Source organism: Colletotrichum higginsianum (genome assembly GCF_001672515.1).
Source record: "Colletotrichum higginsianum IMI 349063 chromosome 7 map unlocalized unitig_7, whole genome shotgun sequence".
Classification (NCBI taxonomy): Eukaryota; Fungi; Ascomycota; class Sordariomycetes; order Glomerellales; family Glomerellaceae; genus Colletotrichum; species Colletotrichum higginsianum.
The window spans coordinates 1,471,318-1,497,245 of NW_017263917.1; the positions used below are offsets into that span (position 1 = coordinate 1,471,318).

Consider the following 25,928-nt stretch of genomic DNA (forward strand, 5'->3'; position numbering starts at 1 on the left):
GAGGAGTGTAAGGGTTGAAGGTATATGCTGGCTTCGACTAGGGCATTCGATGAATTTGAGTGTCTTGTTAGTACTAGTCTTCAAAAGCGAGATATTCCATAATAGACACAGGCAAACGGCACGAACAACTTATTGAACACAATGCCCACTATGGGGGTTTTCGGTAAGTTAAAGATGCTCTGTACAGAGTGAATGACATGACCTACCTCGTCGAATGGACAATGCTTCTGCAGTGGTGTGTCCCTTGCGTGGCGTGGTGTGGATTGGGAAGAGCTCGGAGCTGGCCCCTTCTCCGATAAGATAAGCGGGCGGGTTAATCCAACCCAACATCATCCACAAAACGTCACACACCTCACCAACCAACCTATCTCCCCACCAGTCAACAACCACATACGATGACGGAAGCAACACCAGACGATGCGGCCGCTCAGCGCGCGGCAGAGCAGGCTCGCCTTCGCAAGGCGAAGCGCGAAGCAAAAATCCGTGCGGGCGGCGCGTCGAGATTGAACAAGATCACCGGTCTAGGCGGGGGATTCCAGCGAGGTACGACCCAACCCCTATGCTGGCAGCTGCGGCTTGCGAAGAGTCGCATTTGCCATGTGTAACTAAGGCTTGAGAGATGAAAAGTTGCTGACCCTCAACTCAGATGATCCCGCACCGACTCCACCTTCGACCACATCCTCTCCAGCTCCCTCGGCCACCTCAGCCCTTCCCAAGCCAAACGTGAGCGCCGAACATGCCGACCCCGAAGAGATCGATATCTCGCAGCACTACTACGAGCCAGCCTCGACTCCCCGTCCCTCCGCCACAGGCCCTCCCCTTGATCCCAACGCCATGACCGAGGACCAGCTCCGCCAGATGATGCTCGGCTTCGACAGACCTGGTCCCGGCGGCGCAGGTGGAACCCCGCCCATGAACCCCTTTGCGGGTCCTGGCGGCATGGGAGCGGGCGGTGTGCCCGGCGGCGAGGATGACCCCTTGATGAAGATGCTCTCGCAGATGATGGCAGGCGGTGGCGGCCCTGGTGGGATGCCTGGCTTCCCTGGCGCCGGCGGTGCACAAGGTGGCTTCCCTGCTGGGTTCCCTGGTATGCCTGGTATGCCCGGCATGCAAACCCCCGAGCAGGCCAAAGCCTCTTCGTCCGCTTACCTCTGGCGCATTCTCCACGCCGTCTTCGCCATCTCTCTCGGCTTGTACATCGCCCTGACGACGACCTTCTCCGGCAGCAAGCTCGAGCGCGAGCGCACGGCGCTGGCGTACAACTACCCCGTCGGCAGCGATGAGTCGGTCACGGACGTCAACAGCATGGAGAAGGGCCGCGAAGTTTTCTTCTGGATCTTTGCGACCACCGAAGCCATTCTTCTCACGACGCGCTTCTTCATTGAGCGTGGACGCGCGCCGCCCGCAGGCATGTTGTGGACCGTTGTTGGATTCCTGCCGGGCAGCATCAAGACTTATGCCGAGACGGTGTTACGCTACGGGCAGATTTTCGCCACAGTCAGGAGTGATATCCTTGTTTGCGTGTTCGTCTTGGGTATTGCCTCATGGATTCGCGGTTGATGGGGGTGGCGTTTGCTGTGTAGGGCCGTAGTATCGCGATAGGGACATGCAGCCACAATCCTATCCTTTTTTGGCCGCGTTGCGATTCCTCCAGCCAATCCGTCTTGCAAGCAATGGGACCCAATGGATTCACAGTTGCAATACTGGAGCGAAAATACCGTGGTTGCTCCAAACTTTAAAAGGTTGGCGGCCCCTTTGGTGTAAATTTGATTTGAGTTGTTGATACCGCTTTGGCTCAGCGCCACCCTAAGTAAGTCAGCAAGCATAAGATACATATGTAGTGACAACATCGTTGCATTCTCCAGAAGGGAAAGAAGAGAAGGAAGCTCATCACATCGCATCAAACCATTCGTTCACCTCCTCCACTGCTCAACTAACCACGTATGAGAGATGCCATCACACTCCAAAAACATCACAATCAAGAAGACCTCCCCGCCCAGAGCCACAATGTCCTCCTTCCGCTCTCAACAACAAAACGCACTACAAGAAGAATCAGATCAGGACATTCCAGACGGCGAACCCCTATTCTTTTTCATGCCCAACGAAGAATGGGGCGAGTTTTGCCAGTGGTACAAATCCACAATCACCATCCCCGTAGCCGAGATCGCCGTCCTCGTGGGCCACGCCATCGACGGCCCGGATCCCGACGTAAGCATCACCTTCAACTGCGCCGAGCAGTTCATGATGTACTGCAAGGCGGCGCGCTTCCACGACGCGGAGCGGCAGGCCCGCGTCCTCGCGACGAGCTCGCCCAAGGAGCAAAAGGCGCTCGGTAGGGCGACGGTGGGCTTCACCCACGAGAGCTGGGACCAGGTCAAGAGCGCCGTCGTCGTCGCCGGCAGTATCGCCAAGTTCGGGCAGAACCCGCACCTGGGCAGGAAGCTCCTGTCTACGGGGGGCAGGATGCTGTGCGAGGCCGCCTCGAGGGACCGTGTCTGGGGGATCGGCTACACGGCGAAGCAAGCCATGTCTCACCGGCGGCACTGGGGAGAGAACCTCCTGGGCAAGGCGCTGATGGCGGCGAGAGACCATCTCAGGGCCGAAGAGGAGAGCAAGTCTTGATCGTGGGAGCTGTGGGTGCGGATAACTCCAGGCAGACGGAGAGAGAGAGAGGAGAACATAAGGAGGGACGATGCTGCGACTAGGTGGCGTGGAATACCCTCACGGGTAGAATCAATGATACATGCATATGCGACACTCCCTTGATGCTTATCCAGCTGATAGAGTTCTTCTGTGTGTGGTTTTTTGGGTGGCGATCGTAACGTATCGTGCCCCCTTTTCAACATGCAGGAACGACTTGCCTTGGGAACAGCAGCAGATTGAAGAGCCTACATCGAATATCCGTAAGAAACAGGTATACAACGTCCGCAATTCTTTGTGTTGGAAGGACCGTGGCGTCGGCGATGGCGTTTCGACGTGACATGGTCTTGGGATGCTTCAACACATATGCCTTGTTCTGGAGGGGACAGTTGCCAGATGTAGCCCGACTTGCAGCAAAAGGTGCTGCATATGCACACACTCAGCTCACTCAACTGTCTCCAGCCCGGCAGTCAAGCTTTGATAATCGAAATATTTATCCTTCCGAGTCACCAGAAACGTGTTGATCGAAAAGGCAGTAAAAATGCTAACAATGAACCAGCCATGATAAAACACACCACGAACCTCGAGCACAGCCAATACTTCGACCCTCCCTTAACCACCTTCACGTTCCAAGATTCGTTCATTGCTTTGCGTCTTCGACACGAAAAGCGGTTCCGACCACCAATCATAGCCACGATGAACCGTGGCTCATCCGCCTCGGTTTTCAACTTCTGACCCTTCGAAGTTGTTTTCCAGGAAAATGACAGTGCTATTGCGGGCTACGCCTTTCCATACACTGAACTTGGTACATTGATGTTAGTACTTGGCATGCTGCTATGCTCTCATGTCATCGAAAGCAGTACCGAAGAAGAGCGTTATCGATCAGGGCACGGAAAACAAACTCGATTGACCTGGCTGCAACAGACGAAGACGATAAGCAACCAGGTTTTCGATTATTACGCAATGCCTCCGACAGACGAGCGGAGGCAAAGACGCGAGGCGTATCTATCAAGGGCGGCGCCGATCTACGACCTGATGACGTTGTTGACGTCAATCACTGACAGGAGTTTACGCTCCAAAACACCACATTGTCGACGGTGGCCCAGGAAATCAAGAGCACTGGGCTTAGGGGCTTTGAATAAATTTACCTGAGCATCATCCCAACACTCAGCTGGCTGCACAAGCTTCCGCAAGCTGACGCTGTCATCGAACTAGCACGGAAGCACGTAGAGCGACATGAGCAGCTGCGGCATTGGCAAGAGACTAGCGATACGGACTTTTGTCTCTTCCAAACAGCCACAAGTTTCCCAAGAGAAAGTCTTTTTGTAGCCATAACCACAACCGTCGTCTTGAAATTCCTCTAGCGAATCGCCGCAGCCATCAACCAGGGGAAGCTCAACTTGAGGAGCAGTCTGAAATTGACCGGCTCAAGCAGCTGAAAAGTAAAGTGAGAAAGAGTCACCAGAATTTTATGGGGAGAGATTGTCATGGATTGATGAGAAGATGTCTGAACCGAATTCTGCAGACGAGATTCCCACAACCTTTGCCACAACACACTGTTAAGATTCCGTAGGTTGTTTTGGGAAGGTATCTGTGGGAAACACGGCTCTGTAGAATGGTGGGTTCCTCCTGAGTTCAACTTTTCAACTTTACAAACCTACATTATGCCGTGCTACCAAACTTTGATCGAAAAGAGACTGATGAGATTCGCACAAGCATTGATCATGAAGCGAATGTGGAAGGAAAGGATATTCAAGAATGGACACCATTCCACTATGCTGCAGCTAGAGGTAGAGGTTCAGAAGAAGTTGTTAATGAGCTGTTGGAGCTTGGAGCAGATACAGGTTTCTGCAACCTGCTTGAATGGATGCCATAACGTTGCGCTTGCCATTTCAAGCATGGAGAGATTGTACAAAATCTTCTCCAAAGAGGCGGAGAAATCAATGAGCAGGGGAGAGAGGGGATGGCGCCACTGCACTGTGTCACCATAGAAGGCACAAGGACTAGGGATAATGATGGCTGGAACCCGCTGAAGCTAGCTGATCTTAACGGACATAAGGGCATTATGAAGCTGCTTCTTGATGCAGGGTTGACATAGAGACCAATGATGTGTAGAACAGGACTCTACTTTACCTAGTTTCTGAAGACAAGCAAGAAAATGTTATGAACATATTGTTGAGGAGGCTTTGGTTTGGCAAAGTACAAGACAAGCTTGAAACTGCTAAGCTTGCACTCTAAAGGGGTTTTCTAAGAGAGCCTTAATCAGGAAGATAAGGCTCAGGTTAATTAATCGTAGCACAGAATATGCAACAGAGAATAAGAGCTGTTCATGGATCTTTTTGATAATATACAAGAGCCTGCTGCTCTTTCTCGCGCGTAGATTTACTTTAGAATAATGTAGACAGATAGAGCAAAAGAATAAGAAGCAGAAAGGCGCATCCAGTCTGACGGTCTGCAGTGCAGCTGCCCTCGCACAGAAAAGAACATCAACCCGCTCCTCCACTGCTATAAAACAGAAAAAACCAGATGTCTCCATCAATACAAGCATTGAAGGCTCTTGGGAGTTCCCGTGAGTCTATTTTATAGCCAACGAACGAAGCACGGCGTTGAAAAACGGCCCCACATCGCCGAGTGCAAACCCCATAATCCCCGGGGGCTGCCCGGGACCCGAGGCCGACAGTCCTGATTGGGCAAGTGGTCGGCCTTGCGCCCGCTTGCTGGTAGACAAACAAACGCCATCACAGCATCAGGCTTACATAACCAGCCCGACTTGACGTGACTCTTCATGATTCATATCTCCATTGCCTTCCCCTCTTCGGTGTGCGCTGTACCACCACAGAACCACACATTCCGTGGTACTCATGCCGCTCAATTGCAGTTTGTTATCAACTGGGGAGCGACGAACAGTGTCCTGTACGGATGAAAGTCGATGAGGTAGAGACTGACAATCAGATGCATCGGAGAAAACGACGCTGGGCCAATTAGAATCTAGCTGGTAACCCGTACCAGAGAAATGTGCCCTGTGAGTCGAGATGATTCATCGCCGCTAGACCAAAACAGGGCGTGCGGAGACGAATTAATCTGTTTACACGTTCCTTCAGGCTTTCAGACCATCGAGTTGTTGATTGCGTTCAGACATTGCAGCAACAGTAACGCGCTACTGCCATGGGTCATGTTGTATGCATTATGAGGCTCCTTCCTGGCGAAAACCGTCTGTAGGCGCTTAACCCCTTAATCAGTAGGTATATAAAACCTCATTTCTTTTCCCTTAGTCACATTCAGAATACCTAATAGAACCGCATCAGAACCCCGTCCAATCTCTCACGCTCAATTATGCTTCATTTCACAATTCCAGATGGGGCCACCGGCCTGAGGGAGGTGCCACGGTCCCAGCTCGACCTGAGAACCGACGCAGAAATCATCTCCGAACTCAGCACCTTCCGCCCCGTCACCTCTGAAAAAAACGTCTGGGCATTCTGGGATAAGGGCATTGACGCCGTGTATCCCAGCTACAAATGCACCGTTTTGAACTGGGTGCGCAAACTGGGTCCCGAATGGACTGTCCGGCTGCTCGACCTCGTTGACGGCTCCCCAAACAACATCTACAACTTCATCAGCAAAGATTGGCTGCCCGACTGCCTCGTCAATATGACCATGGACGGAGCTCACAAGGCCCAGCATGCGTCGGATCTCATCCGGCTGCCGCTACTCTTCGAGCACGGTGGCGTATGGATGGACGTCGGTAACATGCTGCATACCCATCTCGACGACCTCTTCTGGAATGCCCTTTCGGACCCTGAATCTTCTTACGAAATTGGTCTGTGGATCATCACCGGCCAGATTAGGAAGACGTGGGGCAGCTTCGGCAACTTTATGCTCGCTGCCAGAAAGGGCTCCATCTTCATCAAGAACTGGCACTACGGCTTCAAGGAACTTTGGAAGGGTCATAACAATGAACGCGGCTTCCACAAGCACCCTCTGATTCAGGAGATTGGCGTCGCCGACGGTATGGCTGACTGGAACTTCGAGGAGAAGGTCTTGGAGATGAGCGACTACGTGGCCCAGATGCTCATAGGCGACCGTACCAGGAACCTCCTCGATGTGGAGACAGGTTGGAACGGACGCGAGTTTTACGAGACAAAGGCTTTCATGGTAGAAGGCATCAGCAACGGTATCCTCGGCGCGATGAAGACGGACTACGACGGGGCGAAACAGATTGACATCTTCACGACAAGACTGGACGAGCCAGACGACAATAAGAGGAAGGCCGCCGAGGATTTTGTGATCGACATGCTGGAGAACAGCCACATGTACAAAGTGTACCACAACTCGGCCGGCGGGCTGCCTGCGCTGGGAGACTTGATCAAGAAGGAGGGTCTTCGAGATGCGGATCACAGACCGGGGTCCTTTGGGGAGCTTTACAGATATGGAACAGTGCATTGGCGGTCTACAAGACAAGTGGAGCAACTTTCGCCGCCTCCCAGTGAGGAGAAGCTGATCCGAGCTACTCCAACAACATCTTCGACAGCAAGGAGCTAGATGTGTATAATGGTCGCGTTTTTGATGGAATTTTCACACGGATTTAGAGGTATCTTAAGCCTTTGAATCGAACAAAATAGAGAGTTGGCCGACTTCTTCAAGCTATGCCACGTCTGTTTTACTTTCGGACGTCATCCAAGAGTGGCTATCCGCCAACCCTGATTGTCTTTAATATGATGTTTCCCTGAAAAGAAGGAATTCTTTAGCAAGTTGTTGAAAGGGATGCAGAGATGCGGTCACTGACAACCTCCTCCTCTTCCTCCTCGGAAACAAGGCTTCTTTCTCAAGTTGCTCTTATATCAGGTACATTAGAGGATTTATTATTGGGGAGGAATGAAAGCCAAACTCCCTCATCTACCTCCTGAAGGCATATAATGGAAACTGGATGGAATGAAGATGTTCGCCTCTGCATCTTTCGAGATGTCAAGGAATCCCAAATACCTAGGTGAGTAGAAAAGACAACAACACTAAAGACCATCATAACTGGTCCTTGTCCGCCTTTTACAATTCGGCGGACCTTCTGCAGAAATGCAACTCGCATACCGTCTTTTTTGGTGTGCTCCAACCAAGCGTTTTTGAAGGCATGTCAAAAAACATTTCTGCAATGGCAGCAACAACCTCACAAAGCCTCGTTTGACAGTGGAGCTTCAATCTGCAATCAAGACGCGCCTTTCCGTCAAGCCTGTGGAAGCTGCAGCTACGGAGCCTACTACCTTCCTTCCTCTTCTTCAAACGGATGGCAGATAAATTTGCGCTGCCTGCCTCTCTCTTCTTGCCATTCCTGGGCTTCATTGCTTTCCCTGAGGTATCACCACAACGAATACGCCTCAAGAGACCAAGAACGAATAGCAACCGCCAGCATCACCACCACCACCATGCGGTTCTCCTACGTGATCCTCGCTGCACTTGGGCTCGGGACCACTGGTATTGCTGGTGGACCCAGACCAAATCTTCGACTTGTCAACTCAGACAACCCTATGAGCATGAGGGGAACCGACACTTGCAGCGTCCCTGGAATAGGGGTTGGCGAAAATGTTGCAGCGTTTCATGTCAGCAAGACAGCGACTGTAGTCGGATCGACTTCCAGCTCCGATTCAGAGGAGAAATGCGGGATGAAAGACTTGTACGTTGAAGTTTCTAGCCACTCCCTGTGCCCTCCTGATTATAATCTCGAAACTTCCGCTTCAATCTTGATTCTCCTCCATCTCATCTCTCATTCATTCGTCTTATCTCTTATCCATTCAACGCATAGTTTCTAACTAACTTTCCAGCGACTTTCAGGAAGTCACCCGAGCAGTCACTGCGCACAGCGATGCACTCCAGAGATACGAACAAGAGCATTCTATTAGGATGGAACGATTGCAATACAAGGTACAATTAATGCTGGATGCTACGGATTCCTGCGGAATTAAGGAGATATTAAGAAGCGTAGAGAGCTTGGCAATTAAGATTGAACAGCTTTCTCTTGATGTCAGCCACCTCAAGCATGAGAAGAAAGACGCGTCCATGCCATCCGGTCATCGAGAATCCAAACGACACGCCGATACAGACGACAATCCGGACTCTAACTGTTTGCGAGACGCCGATGCCAGACCTTCAGAAGATTTCCTAGAATCCTCCGTCTTGAGGCGGGACGACAAGACTAAGGTACTGGATGGTAAGTTGACTCGCACTGCCATTGATATTCTGGATCGCCTCGTCAAAATCCAGGAAAAGCCAAGCAACTCCTAGGACTCGAACAAAATAGTCACTACATGCCTATTAGTATCTTCCTTACTCGTATTAATGTTGTCTCTAGTCTTCCCTAATTTCAAGCGATAGGTTAGATTGTTAGGTTGCTGCAAGTAGCTTATAAACTAGGTTGGAGTTCCTATGTCGGAGGAGAAAGCAATAAAGACGGCACTTAATACTGTAGAAACCAACCTTAATGTCGTCTTAGGAAACATTAGAAATCTAGAGGCTAATCTTACAGCAACTACTACTACTAGGAATAACCTGCAGAATATTTCAAAGGGCCTTAATCCTAATAATACTTCCCCTAAAGATAGTATAGCTAAGCTTTAAGGCTTACTAAAAGAGCTATAGAGAGAAGCTAATACTTAGACTACTAAGATGGATTACTATTAAGGGGTATAATAGAGAATGGATATAGGGTGAGAGATGGGGTGAGAGATGGGGTGAGAGATAGGGTAAGAGATGGGGTGAGAAATAGGGTGAGAAATGGAGTAAGGGACAGGGTGAGAGATAGAGTGAGGGATAGGTTGAGAGATGGAATAAGAAATGAATTAAGAACTGAAGTAAGAAACTGGGAGTTCGGGATGAGAAGCGTACAAAAAACCACAGTTGTATAGCTGGAGTGACAGATGGAGTGAGAAACGGCATGATAGACGAAGTGAGAGCTAGGGGGTGGATGAGGCTTGCACAAGCTACAGTCATTACAGTCGCGCCAACGCAGAAAATAACAATTCTTATCTTGCATCAAAAGCCTATGAATTTCGATCTCAAGCAACGCAAGCTCCTACCCCAACAGTAGAAGTTGTCTTGACTGCATCTATCTGGCTGACTTGCAGACATTAAAATTGCCGGTGCTATGGATTTGTGTTGGTCTCCGCATGCCCCGAAAATTGAATATCACAGAGACATTGATTTTATGTGTTCCGAAATACCCAAGGAGATGACAGTCAGCGAACACGTGATAATATACTCCGGTCTCTACCATTCCTGCAACTCTGGCTCCAGCACCATAGAACGTGTTTGGTCTCTTGGTCCGATGTGACGTCAAACCCATCGGGGTTCAACATCCAGTGGGCGTTCGTATCCCAGCCTGGCTTTTGTTTGCTTATCTCGAATCCTGAACGGCGCATAAGAAAAATTTGAGTTCCATATCTTGCCCAATTATATATCGAGCAGCATGTACAAGACCAGACATGATAAGTATTGCCTAGAAAAACTCTCTCGCCATCTTGTAGTGGCCCTGCATCATGACACAACGTGGACATGTAGGCACCGAGGTTCCCTGATAATGACATACCACCGCCACGGCTATCTTCCCCAAGGCAATAGCAACGCCCCGGATCCAGTGATAGAAGAAGCTGGCTGTGATCGTCGCGAATATGAGGACAAAAAACGTCCCCATACTTTTGCCTAAAGGCTCTGAGCTTAGTTTTCAGAAACGTGTCCGTGATGACTGAAGAGTCTGTCGTCGAAAACACGGGCAATGCCCAGGAGAGAAAAGCCCTCCGTCCATCTTTTGGGAAATCGTACATGGACAAATTCGGATACTCCAAGAACTTCCAAGCACTGTTGATGGTATCGACAGAGGCATTGATCTCCTCACATTGTGAACACTTTTCGATCGTGACACTCCGCCAGTCCTCGGCTTTCGGCAAGTCCTTCATTGCCGCAGCAATCTTTAGCCACACGGAAAACAGCGACATCTTCATGTGAGGGCAGATTTGGATATAGGAAGTAGCGCCGATGCATTGACGTGTCGAGGCTGGCTCCATTCGTTGCGTGTGGGAGAAGTCCACCCTTGTGTGATTCTCCTTGCAAATAGAGCAGGCAAGGCTTTTCTCTCTCCCGAGCGCCTGCAAGCGCTTGCGCCAATCTGGTCGCAACCTCTCCGCCAAGCAGGGGGAACAAAAGCCGTTTTCTCTCGCGCGGCGAACCGTTTCCTCATCCAAGTGGTGCCTGAGGTCGTTGACGCCGTCAAATGTCTTGTCTTCGTAGAGGCGCCGGAACGTAATCGAAACTTGCCGCAGTATGTGGAGATCAGCTGCCGTCAAGCCCTGCATTATTTGAAGCAGTATCTCGTCGGGAAGATTCAGGATGCGGCTTTGCTGAAGGTTCCTCTCAAAGCTGAGTTCCCAAGAACAGGCGCCTGTTCGGCGGGTTGAAACGAGTTGAAAGTCCTGCGGGGATACCGTAGATCGCGCGGCCTCTGTAAGAAGGCCTGCTCGGGGAGACGAAACGGCGAGTTCGTTCCCGTAGTCCAAGCCTTGTAGTCAGACCGTGTTCGTTTGGGCTGCTACTTCGCTCTCGTCCTTGCCACACGGGCCGATTATGTAGACGATACCGGCCACAAGACCGACACAGACCGCAAGGGCGGCGAACATAGCCAAGATCGTACAAAAAATCCGGGAGCTACCGCGCAAAAGATCAAGAAGAAACTGGTCCATTTTCAAAGCTTTATCTATTTGGATCGACGGGTTTTGTTGCCGGAAGGTGAGTGTTGAGTATGGGGATTCGGGATCTGTCGAGAAGAGGTGACACAGAAGGATATATGGGAATTGCTGGCTGAATCTTTGCTTTATTTCTCCTTCCACTCCAACTGGTAGAAATGACGCTCTTATATACCTAGGTAAGTCCAGTGATCACAGCGTACCCCTGGGACATCCTAACTCTATCTTTTGACTTCATCTGGCACTTCCCACGATGCCTTCAAACCTTCCATCCAGGATTCTCGCACCTCTAGAGCCGCAGCAGGAAACCCAGAAAACAACGTGACCCATGTAGTCTCCTAGCTGTCCGGGTAGGTAGTCCCACGTTCCACACACCGAGACATGTTCTCGCGGAACTTTGAGGGATCGAGTACCCGGAAATTTCCTCGTCCCGTGGTTTGCTCACCTCCGTTCGCCCACGCACCCGCAAAAGAGTCCCACACCCCCCTTCCCCGATGTCGCCGATCCCGCCACCGGTGCCGCCGCGCCCACGGCGTCCGCGCCGTCCTAGTCACTGTTCTCTCACTCGCCATCCACGACGGAACAGACACCGCACTAGACCAGCACGACACACTACTAGCACCCAACTCGTTCAGCCCCTCCCCTCCTTCACCGACGGGCACTAGCCAGTATCCCACACCCAAAAATAAAATAGAAACCCGCCTATCAGATAGATGCATATGTTCGTTGCTAGCTGCAAAAAGGCCGACCAGCACCGGCCGACCAGTCGGTCAGCCATCCATCAAATCCCACTAAAGCCGCCCTCGGCCCAGCCCAGATTGCGCAAAGGAAACGATCCGAGTCTGTCCGGCAGCCCATCAAAGTCCACCACCGCTCGGTCCCTCCGTTCTCACGCTCGCACAGAGTCCCTTCACTCTCGCCTTACCTTATCTCTTGCCAACCGGAGCCCGTTGAAGCTAGCCTTCCGGCCCCGTCACCGCCGGCCGCTCAGATCTCCATTCGCCCGCCCCTCTTTCTTACCCCGCGATCCCTCTCGATCAGAATCTCTCTCCCGAATGCAGTCGTCTCTGGAGGGGCGGCCGCCAACTTGCCCCCCCAACCCCAGCCCTCACATCCCTCTTATTCCACCATCATCACAAGCACCGGCCGCGCATTTTAACGAGAGACAAGGGTGGGTGGGGAGGAGGCAGCGGCATACCGACCAACTAGGACATCCGTAGAACAGGGTAAACCGCCCTAGCACCCAGGCATGCAGCATTCATCTCCGAGAAAATATCGCGATTTGAACAGGCACGGGGTCGAGTGAAACAATGTGCCATCGGCAAGCGCCGCCGTATTCTGAGTTAAAGTGAAGGTGAAGCGAAGGGTGGGAGTATGTACTATCATCTATCATCTATGTGACAGCACGCGCAGAAGTGCAGACGTGATCGACGTCGGGTAAAAAAAAAAAGAGGAACCTGCGGGGTGCATCCGCACCACGCGAGCTGAGCTTTCACATGTCAAAATATAGCTGTTGACTCCGAGGGACCCAATGCTTGCCTGGGCGCAACCAACCCTTGCAGATTTCTTGTGTGCCGGTCGCCAGGGAGCGAAAGTTGAGATGGCAGATCGGCCCAACAGTTGAATGTGACCGCGAAGAGGGCTGACAGATTCTCCTTGACTACCTAATCATCGGTATCTGAATCATTAATTGGAAGAGTTGAAGATGAAGTAAGTGCTTTGGTATAGCACAGATGTTTGAAAACGAAAATGTGAAGGGTATCAACTACAAGAGCCTTCCCTACTAAAATGAAAAGAGACAAATCGGGGTAAATCTGGGTAAATCTGGTCCCGCATGTAAATCATCGTCGCCTCCCGTACACGGCCCGCAGCAAGACCGCGACACTCATAATGCACTCTTATCATCATCCAGCTTGCTATTCTCCCAGCTTCCTCTGGTCTTGGTCTTGGTCTTCTCATTTCATCACCTAGCGACCACGTTTCGACGATGCAATGCCGAGACCCGATAACCAGTATTCAGGCTCTGTCTCGAAGCGCACCAACCGTGCGCCCAACTGTGGCAGTGTTCCGGATTATAGTAGTTCATCACCTAACCCCGAGAGAGCCCTCTTGGGCCCTGAGCTCATCGTTGCCCTTCATTATATCTTCAAGCCATTCGGCCGCCATGGTCAGCATGGTGCTCTTGCTGAACCCACCTCCCTTCAGGCCTGGCACGAGTTCGCAAAGGTCATCGAAGCCTTCCTTAATCAAAGTCCGACGCTTTTGCTCGCTCTTGATATGGTTCTCTCTCTTTTGGGCTTCCGTAAGGTTCTCGCGGGGCGGCTTGGTTCCCGTGCCCGACTTGCGTCTTCGGCTGGCCGTGCCGTTTTCTGCCGGCGGGGTAGCGGATGCCGCCTCGGTCTTGGTCTTCCGTTTTCTCGCCGCCTTTGTTGTAGTGCCATTATCCTCCTCTTCCCCGTCAACGTCCTCCTTCGTGTTCCTGCTCTTCCTCCTCTTTCGTGGCGGTGCATCCGCGTCTTCCTCCTTCTTCAGAACCTCTGATGACTTCCTGCTGTGCCCCTTTCCCAACGCGTGCTCGCCGTTGGGGCTCGACGGGCGAGTGTTGTCCGTGCTTTGACTTGGCTCGAGGCACTCCATGTATCTCAGCTGAACCTTGGATAGAGCGTCATATGATTCCTTGGGGTCTGGGACAAAGCTGTTGGTGCGGTTGAACCGGGCGTCTGAGCCCCACTGAACATCGATATTGGGGACCTGACTGGCGCGCTGGGCAGAAACTCTCTCCCCGGGAGCGGGACCAAAAAACATGTCCGCGAATGTGCTCTCGTGGTCCTCGACAAGACCAGCCTGAGCTACGCTGCCTCGCTCGGCACGCTTGAAATCCTCCATTGGCTGGTGTCTGAGATGACCGACGGGGGGCCCGAGAGAGTGTGGCACATCTCTGCTGTTACTGCTAAACATCGGCCCAGAACCACTCGCGCTGGATCTCGACGACGACCCGTTGTGTAATAACGTGCTGGCAGCTTGAAGAACGTCGGCCGAAGCATGCTGTTCGAGCGACGGGTGTGACTGGGGTTGGTGTTGCTGTTGATGTTGCTGCTGGTGCTGTTGCTGGTGCTGGTGCTGGTGCTGGTGCTGTTGCTGATGCTGTTGCTGGTGTCGGTGATGATGCTGCTGCTGTGGCGGAGGAGGGGGAGGAGGCGGCATCAGATTCGAACTCATGGACATGATGTCTGAAAAGTCGGTATGGGGCATTGCGTGCCCGGGGGATTCGAGTGATGGCGGTGCTGGCGAATGGCCGTAAGACGTGGTTGACCCCATGAACTGGGGTGGTAGGTCCAGCCACGCATCGCTGAAGTTGAGGCCTTCGCCAAATGATGGCATGTTATAGTGGTCTGCCGTCATGTCCTCAAAAAAGGAGCTAAGGAGTTTCGTTTCATTGTCGGAGAGGAGAGGTGCGCCAGGCGCGGGTTCGGGAGGGTCGAGGAAGAAGTCTTGAGAGGGATCAACGGCATCTGGGAGCAGGTCAGCACATATTTGGCTCCAGCTGGGGAGAGGGGTGTCTGCTCACAGCCGAAGGGCAGATTCGGGTCTGACGGCTGCGTCGAACCCATTCTGGGACGATGTATGGCGAGCATGGGTGCGTCTTGTGGCGAATGGACGACAATCGTCGAATGTGCAGCGTCTGGTAGGGAGAGTGGTAGGGCGACGAGGCTTCGAAGTGCGAGGAGAGAATGAATGCGGGCGACTCGGAGGTGGACAGGCGCATTCCTCTGGAAAGTCGATATACTAGAGGGGCATGGTAGGCGGGACGGAGCGTGTCTATCAGAAGCGAAGCGAATTTACAGGAAGAAGAAGCTCGTCGTCTTGCCTGGGCTGGGTTGGGCTGGGCTGGGAGAGGACGTGCGGAGGAGGTGCGGTAGGTAGTCGTCAAGTATGGGCCAGTCGCGCTGGTCTGTCTTGTGATTTGGCGGGGTGGCGGAGTGTTGTTGCGGCAGCAGAGACCGTAATGGTGCTGCTTGATAGTAGTAGGAAGAGGTTGGTGGGTGGTTTTTGCCGTCGTTAGATGCGCGCCGCGGCAGAGCAGCAAGAGACCGAAGTGGACGCCTGGAGGCCGAGGTGGGGTGGTGGCTGCGCTTAGGCACAACACCGGGCCTCTGGTTGCTAGTGCCAGGAAAGAGGTTCCCTTGATCGTTGGCTCGTCCGAAGAGCGGGGGGTTAGGGATGTTTAAGTGAGGGGAGCGAGGATGAATGGCGAGGATGGGGCGTGTTAGAAAGCCCCAACGGGCGTCGTGTAAGGTAAGGCGAGGTAGGTACGGTAAGGTGAGTTGAGGTGAGGTGAGATCGCAGAGACGAAGTAACGTCCAAAGAAGGCAGGGCTGGGGGCAGCGTGCGGACCTAGGTTTAGTAGCCTAGGTAGAGTAGTAGAGTGGCAGCAGCAAGTGTGCCACGTCTCAATCTCGAGAAAAATAGAGAGAGAGAGAGCTCGCCGTGGTGGTGGTGGTGGTGGTGGAAGGGTATCCAAGGTCTACCCCGTACGGCGGACGTTCATGCGGCCCATGCAGGGCGACGAAGAGTGAATATGACCCCTGGGACTTGTTGAAGCGCAAAGGCGGAAGAGTCTGGGCTGAGTGATAGAAGGTCGGAAGCCAGGTATGGCGAGCCTGACGAAAACTGGCTTAGAGACGAGACGAAAAGGGATATGGTACGTGTATGTGTATTTGTCGAAGGTGGGATGTGAACCCGAGACCCGTTCGAAGCATTGAATTGCTTCGCAGACAGGACTCTCTGACGGTTGTGGACGTGCTGAATGCGTGATGTTGAGGTCCCTCACCCGCGTACGTGCATGTCCAGTCTCAGCAAGCGGAGTCGCATCTGTCTGTCCGCCCGTCTGTCTGTGTGTATGTATGTATGTACTGAGAGCAGCGGGCAACGATAGGTAAGTAAGTAAGCAGCAGACAGACCCCTAGTCACAACTGAAGCTCGTAGCCAGCCGCAAGCTGAGGTGAGTGAGACAGGTTGGGAGTGGACGTGACGGAAGGCGGACGGGGCGCGGCGACGGGGGCAGAGAACGGAGGGCACAAAGACCCCGTGATTGTCAATTGTTTTTAGCTTAGGTGGGAAAATGACGAGCAGTGAATCAAGGCCGACTCGGAAAGAATGAACTAGTCTGGGGGGGGGGGAGAAGGGAGGTGGGGCATCAAACAGCCAAACGGCACATCCCTGTTCTACGCCAGGGGTGGTTGAGAGCCCAGTGCCAGAAGGGGCAGAGAGGTCGTAGGCCGCAGGGCAGGGCAGGAGCGAGAGGGAGGGGCTGGCTGGGATGGCAGTATGGTCACCTGCGTCGCCCTGCAAGCCCGTGCAGTTAGTTACTAGTAGTAGCAGCAGCAGCATCAAACAACTCTCTCTCTCCCTCTGTGAAATTATCCTACCTTGCCAGAAGGTAATTGATAGGCCCAGATCGCAGGTGTCAAGTGAGATGTGGCTGTTTCCTGCCCTTTCCTGCCCCAGCATTTGAACCAGAACCCGAAGGCTGGTTGGAGAAGCCTAAGGATTCTGAGTCGAGGCCAATCGACATGAGACAAGCCGAGCCATATCGTTGAAACGGTGTTCCGGTGGTGCTGACAAAGATGACCTGCGGGCTTTCGAGTCGTACAAAGGGCGGTCAGCAGACTGGACAGGACCTTGAGGCGTGAAACGAAGCTGGTTGGCCCGAAAGTCCCACCCAAGGCCATCTATCTCACTAGTAGATATCCGTCTTTAAGCGCATTAAGTACACAGACACCTTACTTGCGGGTTGGTGCCTTAGCTGGTTCTCGCATCTTCGAGAACTATCGGGCTTAGCATCCTAACGGGGCATCACATGCCAGCCCGAGCTCAATTTTTTGTCTCCCCCCAATCTCAATCTCCTTCTCCTGCTGTCTGTCTTTCGCTGTCAGTCATGTTCGAGCGAGTTCCCCCTCGCCCCAGGAATTCCCTGGCACTATCCCGTTCTCGGCTTGGCCTCGCATGTATGTACATTGTACCGGCTGCTCCGCATCGTCGCACCTCCCAAGCTTCCCCCAGCACTTTTCTCACCCTCAGCTTGGGGGAGCTTTCGAGGTTCAGTTCCGCGCCCGATCGACATGCGCTGAGCTGTTGAGCTCGACTGCTCGACTTTGCCTTACCCTTGTCTTTCTTCATCTTGTTCTTGCTCCTTGTGCTCACTTCTCGGCAAACCCCGTTGCTTTTATCTGTCGCTTGGGACGGACTGTATCTGTAACACTGCTTCGTCCCGTTCGCTGTCTTGCGGCATCTACCTCAATAAGCCCCTGCCGCCTCGACACCTGCAGCTCTGCCTTGATCCTTTGGGGTCTTGACGGCGGCAACAATCCACACCTCTTCGCTAGCGTCGGGGGATCCCACTAACGCACCTCACAGACATCGAGTGTCCAACCTCCGCTGGGAAGAGAGGAACAGCTGCCAGGTTTAGGGAAACATCCAGACAAAGAAACAAACACAGCCTCGGCCGATGCGAAACGGCTGGCCGTCCCAGCCCGTCTGTGTTCAACGCCCACTCCACCAGTCAGCACTCAACTTCTCTGTCTAGAATTGTCCTCCTTCGAGAAAGCGGGACAAGCGCAGACGTCTTCTCGCACTGATCGATTCTTCAAGCATTCCGCAGTTCGCAGGGACTCGGGCAAGGCATCCCCTGTTTTGGCATCGCCTGCCATCTGCCGAGCCAACGCAAAACGCCGTTCCCTTCAGGTTTCCTTCACCCAGACAGACTCCAGACTGTGATAGAAGTCTCTTCTTTTAATACCGTCGCACTCGCATGGGTTGCCGTGCCTAACCTCCATCTGGCTTGGCGGTGCTCAGTTTATTACCCTCTTCTTCCTGGTCAATCAACTGCGTGAATCTCGGCGTGACGAACCGGCGGATCGAAACGTTACACTGCGCCCAATCATATTCGATAACTGCCCGGCTGAGGAAGTAGTCTGAGTCTCGGTCACGTTTGCCAGACTCGACTTCCTCTCCAGACTCCAGAGTGCTGGAGGATCCAATCGTCGCTTTTCGACTTCGGGCCCAGTCAACCCCCCCTGGTCCCCCTACTGCACCTCCTGCGTAACCTCCGCCATCCTACCCCAGGCCCGCCATAACATCGTAGGACGCACCGTTTCCCCACATTTTCTTTATTCATTCCCGTCTTCTTCATCTCCCACCTCGCAAGGTAGGACACATCATCCTTTCGATATTGGAGCACACTTCTTGCCCTGCCCTAGGCGCTGGAGGGTTGGCAGCGGAGGACCGGCTGTCACGAGACACGAGGCATCCATCGAGCAAACTTGGTTACCTCAGCCCTGCCTGGTAAGACGCGTCGTCCACTAGTTTACGGAGCTCCTTGCGCGTTGATTTGTTGTTATCGTACACCTCACTCCGTACCTGCCCAGTCTCTCCTCTCTCCTGTAGAACGTCTAGTTGCATCCGAGGCATCTAGTCGACTTCAAGTGAAGACTGACCCGGTCAATGCCGAAGCTTGTTCCTCATAACCAAGTGCCAGTCATGATCCCGTTGGTTTCGAAATTTCAGCATGATCGACGTGGACTGGCTGTCTGCTTGCCGCGCCTCTTCCCCATTACCTAAGAAAGCTCATACATTACCACGTTGTTACGCCTCCCCTGCCCCCGTACTCTCCTGGTCGACTCCTTTGCCTAAACCAACAACCCATGTCTACAGCCACATCTTTATTGTCCAAATTCCCTTCCGTCGAACTCAGTTTGATCAATTAGCCTACAGCTGATCCCCCCTCGCGCCATTGTACGGTTACATCATCGCCATATCCCGAGTGCACAGACTTGTCGCTTCCGGGCTCTGTTGCGGATCGCTGATTCTCTGCCCAGGAACCGTTTCCCAGTTCAACTGCCGGCAATTGACGCCGAAGCCTCATGGCTGCTGTCACATCTCTTCGCTCCGCAATGATACCTCGGAGTCAGATGCAAACTCGCCGGAAAAGCATTATCGAGCTGCATGGAATTCCGCCAATCCTACGGCCGCTCCTCCGGGCCTATTTCCTTGGCTATGCTTCCGCCGTTGCCCCGAGGATCCTGACATTGTTGATGCAGTACATCACCAGGAAACGCCGCAAAGCCGCAACTGAAAATGGGCAGTGCATTGGGTTTGTAACTCAATTGAGGCGAATAGTCCTTGCCGGCCTAGATCCGCAGCGTTTCCCGACTTTTTGCGCCTTGATAGTTGGCGGCAGTACACTGCTAGAGGTATGTCTGCTCGACACCGAGACCGAGTTGAATGTAGCGGGTGTGGGGTACATACTGTGTCTTCACCTGAAACGAATCATTGTCAATTCAGTAGCACCGGCCACAAGGGAGGAAACCTTCCAGTTTAAGCTTGCCATTTGCCCAGTAGCCTCAGAGGCAAAATGGTTGTATTAGCTTGCCGGACAGCATCGGTCCCTGACTAGGTACCTACCTAGCCAAAGGACGGTTGCTTTCCATGCATACTGTTCTGCTGTCGTCTCCACTTGTAGTCTCACTGCTACAGCCTGGCTTTCCAAATTCGTTCTATCAGATAACCTTGACTTGCATACAGCCGGTAACACGTTTTAATAGGAGCCTCTGCGTCGATTATTCGAGCGCAACGCGAATGGTCTCGCCGAAGCAACCCGCACAAGGTTGGTGGGCCAGGAAATACCCATTGCGGTGCTGTTCACAAGCTGTTGGTTACTAACACTGAAACCAGGCTTGCCAGATGGAGCGCCGCATTCATTGCTGCTTGGTTCAGTCTGCAACTCCTGCAGTCCAAGAAAAGCTCGGCTTTCACGGAGAATGTCCCAGTCAAGTCTGATGTCCCTCCAGGAGCTAAACTGAAGGAAGTCCGGTATGCCGGACGGACTCTTGACCTGACCCTTTTCACGTTAACGCGGGCACTCGATGTTATCATTGGTGAACTATGGGCTCGCAGACGCGCGCGCCGCATTGCGGAGGGGAGCTGGACCAAGGTAAATCGCCAATTCCCTGTCACAGACGAGACCCTTGTTCACTGACCTTGCGCAGGCGGAGCGGATCATCGGCAGATTCACCGACCCGTCTCTGTTCGTTACGTCGTGCGCATTCATCATGTGGGCGTGGTTCTACCACCCCTCTCGGCTGCCCAGCGCCTACAACAAATGGATCAGCTCGGCGGCCAATGTCGATATGCGGCTCATCGAGGCTCTCCAAAAGCTGCGTGCCGGCGAGATGGCCTATGGCCAGAGCGGGCAGGCCGAGCTGCTCCAAAGCATGTGTGAGAAGTACAAGTGGCCGATAGAATGGGGCGACCCGTCAAAGTCTATCCCCATTCCTTGTGAAATGGTGCACATGGGATGCGGCCCCTCGTGCGAGCTCCACGCCATCAGTCGTTTCTATCGGTCGTGGAAATGGTCCATGGCCATGTACCTGCCCCTGAGCGTGGCGCTCCTCCTCCGGGGGCCTATCAATAAGAAGAACGTCTTGCGGACGCTGGTCTCGGCTTCGCGGTCGGCGGCGTTCCTAGGCACGTATATCACGCTCTTCTACTACGGTGTTTGTCTCGCCCGGACGAGGATTGGACCTCGGGTCATCGGCAAGGACCTGGCGGCGCGGCAGAAGATCGACGCGGGCATATGCGTTCGTGCCGGATGCTGTCTGTGCGGCTGGAGTGTTCTCGTCGAGTCCGTCAGCCGCCGCAAAGACATGGCTCTTTTCGTCGCTCCGCGGGCCATGGCCACGCTATTGCCCAGACGGTACGGCATGGACAAGCAGTGGAGGGAGACGCTGGTTTTTGCCGCCAGCACGGCGGTCGTGTTTACCTGCATTCATGAGAACCAGGCCCGTGTGCGAGGCGTGTTGGGTGGTGTTCTTGGATTGGTATTGCGCAACTAGATAGACAAAAACACTGTCAGGGGCATACACAAACCGACATGGTTGCGAGCTTTTGGGTATACTGGTAGAGGAAAAGAATGGATAGAGGGGCTTGGATGCAGTATAGAGCGCGGAGAACATGGTCGACCATTGTAGTGCTTTTTTCTACTGTTACACGTTGATTGGGTAGAGCAATCGGGGTTTGGAGCTCTGGATGAATGTAGGTTAGAGGGAGGCGGAAGCTCTAGAGAACGTTTTACACCAAACACGCGTGGTCCATACGGAATTTCCTTTGCTCAGTGTCACGCAAAAAGTGAAACAGGCTGTTTTCAACATCGATCCTTAAACGTCTTCGCCTATGTACGTACGAACGGCGCCTGTCACTTGTCCCATCGCTTCCCTGGCCTGTTTCTTACATCTCTGCGACCACGTCGAGGTTCTGGTATACCCAGACCAGCGCAGGGATCGATTCCCTCGCAATGAGCGAGTTTCACGGTTTTTCAAAGAGAAATTAGGGCGAGAGGCGGGAGCTGGTTGACGGATTGTGTGGTTCAGCGGTGCGGTATCACGACGGGGCTGTTCCTAGCCAGGTTTCAGTCACTGAGAAAAGACAGAGGTTGTCTTCAGGTCGGTTGCTAGAGTACTCTGATTCAATCCCTATAGGACAAGACTCAAAGGCTTGCCAGGTCCAAACTCATACTTGCCACGGACTTCTGTGGCATAGGCTGGTGGCACTCGAGATTCTTGGATGTAACAATGGAGGAAGAAGCATCCTCCCAAAGTTAAAACGCATTTCATTACATTCCCCTGAAGCAGTCTCTACATATTTCAGCCTCCATACTCTTCGAATGCGAGCCCTGAACCCCCCGGTGGCTTCCTCTCGAGCCCCCTTCTGTTTGCATAAAAATCCTGCACTGGCGTTGGCGCTCGGGTGGCAATCGCTGGCGCACGACAAAGCCGGCAGCCGCCCAAGGTGGAGCCACCCGGGAAGTCCGCGCGGCCGTCCAACGGCGACCAACCGCCGGACCGGGGTAGCTTCGAACCCCACCGGTCATTTACCTCAATCCAATCCTTCGGCTTAGCCACCTCCCTCATAATTCAACGACGAACCTTGTCGTCAGCAACAACTGTTGGAATGTCTTGCCTGTCAAAAGAAAAGAAAAGATAGAAGAAAAAAAAACAAGGAAGAAGAAAGACCGTGCTTGGCGCGCCCTTGGAAATCCCTGTGGAGAACCGTCGTTCTGCCTTGTTGGATTTTGGCTGCCGCGCCGATGTCTCTGTCCTCGAAAACGGAGACGAACAACCGGGCCGTTCATGGCTGAGATCCCACGGGGTTGATGTGCTTGTCAAGATGCATCGCAAAGCAGCCAACAAGCGCGCTGGCGCATTGTATATTGGGAAAGCTTGGCAGGCAAACCCACGAGGAAATCCGGAACGTCCTCCGCCGCAATGGTACCCCCTTTCAATATCCCGCGTTGTCAAGTTTGCAGTCCTCTTACTTGCTTTACTCACAACAATGGCGTCTTTTTGGGATGGTACCATCCACTCAGAGCTGAAGACAGGTGTCACAAGCGTAGAGGCCTGCTTACCCATTAATCTATGCGCCCGCGCGCGGCAGGGGATGATGAAAGAAAGGGGGGAAAAGCAAACAAGGGAGTCAAGGGAACAACAATCATAAAAGAGGAATTGCCAACGAAACGTGCTCGAACCTGCTCAGCCCTTTATTCTCCCAGACAAATAGAATTCCACACCGACTCCGAGGACGTCAAAATTTGGTAGACTTTCTTCTGCTGTGTTACCGGGCTGGCATACTGGGGCCAGTTTGGCCAGTATGGAGTTCCGCCCCATATTGGAAATCCCCGTCCACGTGGATCGCGCCGCGCCGTTCCTTCGGGGCCAGAATGCTTCCCGGACCCCTAGCACCATCATGAGCCCGAGTGTAAGATCTTTGGTGCTAGTGGCTTGGGGCATTCTCGGTTCTGTCGGTTTCCGTGGGCCCGGGAGGGGGGGGGGGGATGTACTCGGTGGTGGACGCAGCATGTCGAATTGGCATATATTCAGTAGAATGCCGGCACCGCTTGAACGCAAACCCAGCCTCAGGCAGTGCTGTTTTTTTCTCATAGGTTTGATTTCCAGCACTCTCTGCTCGTCGAGTTGAGTTATTTCCAAATTTTGTGCCTCTCTTCGACCTTGAGGCCTCCTCACCTTGCCTTCTCACTCGCAACATACTCCCTCACTTTCCACATCACAACCACCACCTCCAGGAAGAGCCATTCACGACACCGGTCCTTAAACCGCCAGAATGCGCCTCATAGCATCCACAGTCGCAATCGCACTCGCCTCCCTCGTTGCAGGGAGCCCCTCCCTCCACAGGACACGCAACACCCCATGCGTCCCGTCCACAAACACCACCTCGCCCCCGGTGAACTTTGGCGCCATCGTCTTCCGCGCGATGGACATGCTCGACATCTTCGGCCCCCTCGACGCCCTCCAGCTCGTCGCCCACAACCGCCACCTGAACCTCCACCTGATCGCCGCGACCCTCGACCCGGTCACCACCGCCCCGCAGGCCGCCGGCATGAACGTCTACAACTCGTCCTTCTGGCCGACGATCCAGCCCACCGCCACCTTCGACGACGACCTCGACCTTGACGTACTCATCGTCCCCGGCGGGCCCGGCATCCGCGCGCCCGGCCTGGAGCACATTGTCGAGTACGTCAGGAGGTACTACCCGAAGGTCAAGTACCTCATCACCATCTGCACGGGCGCCAGTTTCGCGGCCAAGGCGGGCGCGCTGGATGGCAAGAGAGCCACGACGAACAAGGCGGCCTGGAAGCTGATCACGGCCATGGGGCCTAATGTTGAGTGGGTTTCGCCGGCCCGGTATGTGGCCGATGGCAACGTCTGGACTTCGTCTGGTGTAAGTCGGCCTCCTCTCATCCCGTCTCTCACCCCCCCCCCCCCCTCTCGAGCGCAGGTCGCCTGGATGGAAGAAGAAGAGCAAACTTACTGATTGAGCGGCGCAGGTCAGCTCCGGCCTGGACTTGACCGTCGCCTTCATCAAGGAGGTTTACGGCGAGGAGCTGGCGACCAAGGTCAGCAGGATCATGGAGTATGTCCCGAACCCCGCCGACTGGGACCCCTTTGCGGAGATCAACGGCGTCGGGCCCACGAACAACTTCTAGAAAGCAGAACTTTCGGAAACGGACGGAGGCTGACGTTCTGGTTTGGGGCCTGGATGAATATCAAGTGCATAGCAAGGCGGTGTATTTTTCGACTGAGAGAGTTGCGTGGGGGTGGGGACGCCTTTGACGACTTGGCTTGTAAGGCCACTGAGTTACCAACATTGTTGATCATGTTCGCACCATGTCTATATTCTACGCTGCATCGCTTTTGAAAACCAGGGACCAAATGTAAAATGCCAACACGTGAACTCAAGCAGACTTGGAAGCTTTCTCCACCGCAATCAACTGCTGAATGGAGTCCCTCAAGGAGGCGTTCAGGGGCGTATACTTCAGCCCCAGCACTCGCTCCGCCTTGCTCCCGTCAACGGTGTACCGCTCTTCTGTCCTCCCGTACCCCGGACGTCCCTCTGGGACCCTGCTCTTCGCCTCCGGAACCTCCTCGCGGACGAGATCTGCCGCAGTCTGCCAGTCGAATCCTCCACCGACAAGGAACCGCTCGCCTCCAGCCGCCGGCGTCTCGACCGCGCCGACCAGCGCCCGCGCGACGTCCCGCACGTCAGCGTAGCCGCCAAAGTCCGTCGGCGGGACCTCCTTTGCGTCAACCAGCTTCCAGAGAAGCCCCATCGACTCGCTCAGGCGGCCAAGGTCGGGAGTGCCGAGGTACGGGCCGAACACCCACGGCGGGCAGATGTTGGCCAGCGTGAACGCCACGGCCGTGTTCTCGCCCATCCAGCGCCACATGGCCTTCTCCGCAAGGGCCTTGGAGGCGCAGTACGCCGCGGCGCCGCTGTCCGTCTTGGACGCCTCTTCGTAGCTCATCGGGTTCCAGTCGTCCTCGGTGTAGGTGTGGCCCGGCCGGTACCCCTTGGCCAAGTCGACGATGGACGCAAACGACGATACGTTGACGATGCGCTTCACCTCGGAACCGTATAGCCTCGCGGCCTCGAGGATGGCAAGCGAGCCGTTAATGGCCGGCTGCAGGAGGTCCGTCTCGTTGTTCTTGGGGTTGAGGATAAAGGGGGATGCGGTGTGGATGATGCCCGTCACGCCGGCAAGTGCGTCTTGGTAGGATTCATGCTTGGTGATGTCTGGGACGATGGCGAAGGAGAGTCGTTGAGACGAGTCGGGGAAGAGGGAACGAAGGTTATTGATTGACGACTCGGAGCGGGCCGTTGCGCGAACATTGTACCCGCCTTCGAGGGCGAGGCCGACGACGTGGGTGCCGATGTAGCCGTTGGCGCCTGTGACGAGGAGGGTTTGGTTTGATGCCATTGCGAATGCTTTGCCTCAGAAGTTTGGTGTAGGGTGAGAATGGAGTCTGGTAAGTGAGGTAAGTGAGGTTATTGATCTTCTCCGTTGGGATGAAAAGATGCTGTGTCGAGGTGGTTTTCAACTTTGTTGTCGATCATGCCCAATAACCTCAAACTTCTGCGACGAATTTACCTCTCTTTATACCTACGAAGGAGCCCGGTCAACCCCAACTGGATGGCCGAAATCGTCGCCATCTGGAT

The 25,928-nt window shown here is 53.8% G+C and overlaps 9 protein-coding genes across 9 annotated transcripts; 7 read left to right on the plus strand and 2 right to left on the minus strand.

The window, feature by feature from the left end:
* Positions 1 to 395: 395 nt before the first annotated feature.
* On the plus strand, positions 396 to 1,560 carry CH63R_10130 (uncharacterized protein; the record flags this gene model as incomplete). The annotated part of the gene is made up of 2 exons (XM_018305104.1): positions 396 to 543; positions 647 to 1,560. The coding sequence occupies 2 exons, from the start codon at positions 396 to 398 to the stop codon at positions 1,558 to 1,560; spliced, it is 1,062 nt and encodes a 353-aa protein (XP_018154528.1).
* A 447-nt stretch (positions 1,561 to 2,007) lies between these two features.
* On the plus strand, positions 2,008 to 2,622 carry CH63R_10131 (uncharacterized protein; the record flags this gene model as incomplete). Its single annotated transcript, XM_018305105.1, has 1 exon — positions 2,008 to 2,622. One exon carries the CDS (start codon positions 2,008 to 2,010, stop codon positions 2,620 to 2,622), a length of 615 nt encoding a protein of 204 aa, XP_018154529.1.
* A 3,351-nt stretch (positions 2,623 to 5,973) lies between these two features.
* On the plus strand, positions 5,974 to 7,179 carry CH63R_10132 (Capsule polysaccharide biosynthesis protein; the record flags this gene model as incomplete). The annotated part of the gene is made up of 1 exon (XM_018305106.1): positions 5,974 to 7,179. One exon carries the CDS (start codon positions 5,974 to 5,976, stop codon positions 7,177 to 7,179), a length of 1,206 nt encoding a protein of 401 aa, XP_018154530.1.
* Positions 7,180 to 8,284: 1,105 nt separating this feature from the next.
* Positions 8,285 to 8,910, plus strand: CH63R_10133 (uncharacterized protein; the record flags this gene model as incomplete). The annotated part of the gene is made up of 2 exons (XM_018305107.1): positions 8,285 to 8,302; positions 8,461 to 8,910. The coding sequence occupies 2 exons, from the start codon at positions 8,285 to 8,287 to the stop codon at positions 8,908 to 8,910; spliced, it is 468 nt and encodes a 155-aa protein (XP_018154531.1).
* A 1,452-nt stretch (positions 8,911 to 10,362) lies between these two features.
* CH63R_10134 (uncharacterized protein) lies at positions 10,363 to 10,626 on the plus strand (the record flags this gene model as incomplete). The annotated part of the gene is made up of 1 exon (XM_018305108.1): positions 10,363 to 10,626. One exon carries the CDS (start codon positions 10,363 to 10,365, stop codon positions 10,624 to 10,626), a length of 264 nt encoding a protein of 87 aa, XP_018154532.1.
* A 2,819-nt stretch (positions 10,627 to 13,445) lies between these two features.
* On the minus strand, positions 13,446 to 14,995 carry CH63R_10135 (BHLH family transcription factor; the record flags this gene model as incomplete). The annotated part of the gene is made up of 2 exons (XM_018305109.1): positions 13,446 to 14,872; positions 14,929 to 14,995. The coding sequence occupies 2 exons, from the start codon at positions 14,993 to 14,995 to the stop codon at positions 13,446 to 13,448; spliced, it is 1,494 nt and encodes a 497-aa protein (XP_018154533.1).
* Positions 14,996 to 19,282: 4,287 nt separating this feature from the next.
* On the plus strand, positions 19,283 to 21,253 carry CH63R_10136 (Integral membrane protein; the record flags this gene model as incomplete). The annotated part of the gene is made up of 4 exons (XM_018305110.1): positions 19,283 to 19,612; positions 19,964 to 20,025; positions 20,094 to 20,352; positions 20,408 to 21,253. 4 exons carry the CDS (start codon positions 19,283 to 19,285, stop codon positions 21,251 to 21,253), a joined length of 1,497 nt encoding a protein of 498 aa, XP_018154534.1.
* A 2,281-nt stretch (positions 21,254 to 23,534) lies between these two features.
* CH63R_10137 (DJ-1/PfpI family protein) lies at positions 23,535 to 24,417 on the plus strand (the record flags this gene model as incomplete). The annotated part of the gene is made up of 2 exons (XM_018305111.1): positions 23,535 to 24,152; positions 24,259 to 24,417. The coding sequence occupies 2 exons, from the start codon at positions 23,535 to 23,537 to the stop codon at positions 24,415 to 24,417; spliced, it is 777 nt and encodes a 258-aa protein (XP_018154535.1).
* Positions 24,418 to 24,666: 249 nt separating this feature from the next.
* On the minus strand, positions 24,667 to 25,689 carry CH63R_10138 (NAD dependent epimerase/dehydratase; the record flags this gene model as incomplete). The annotated part of the gene is made up of 1 exon (XM_018305112.1): positions 24,667 to 25,689. One exon carries the CDS (start codon positions 25,687 to 25,689, stop codon positions 24,667 to 24,669), a length of 1,023 nt encoding a protein of 340 aa, XP_018154536.1.
* Between the last annotated feature and the right edge of the window lie 239 nt (positions 25,690 to 25,928).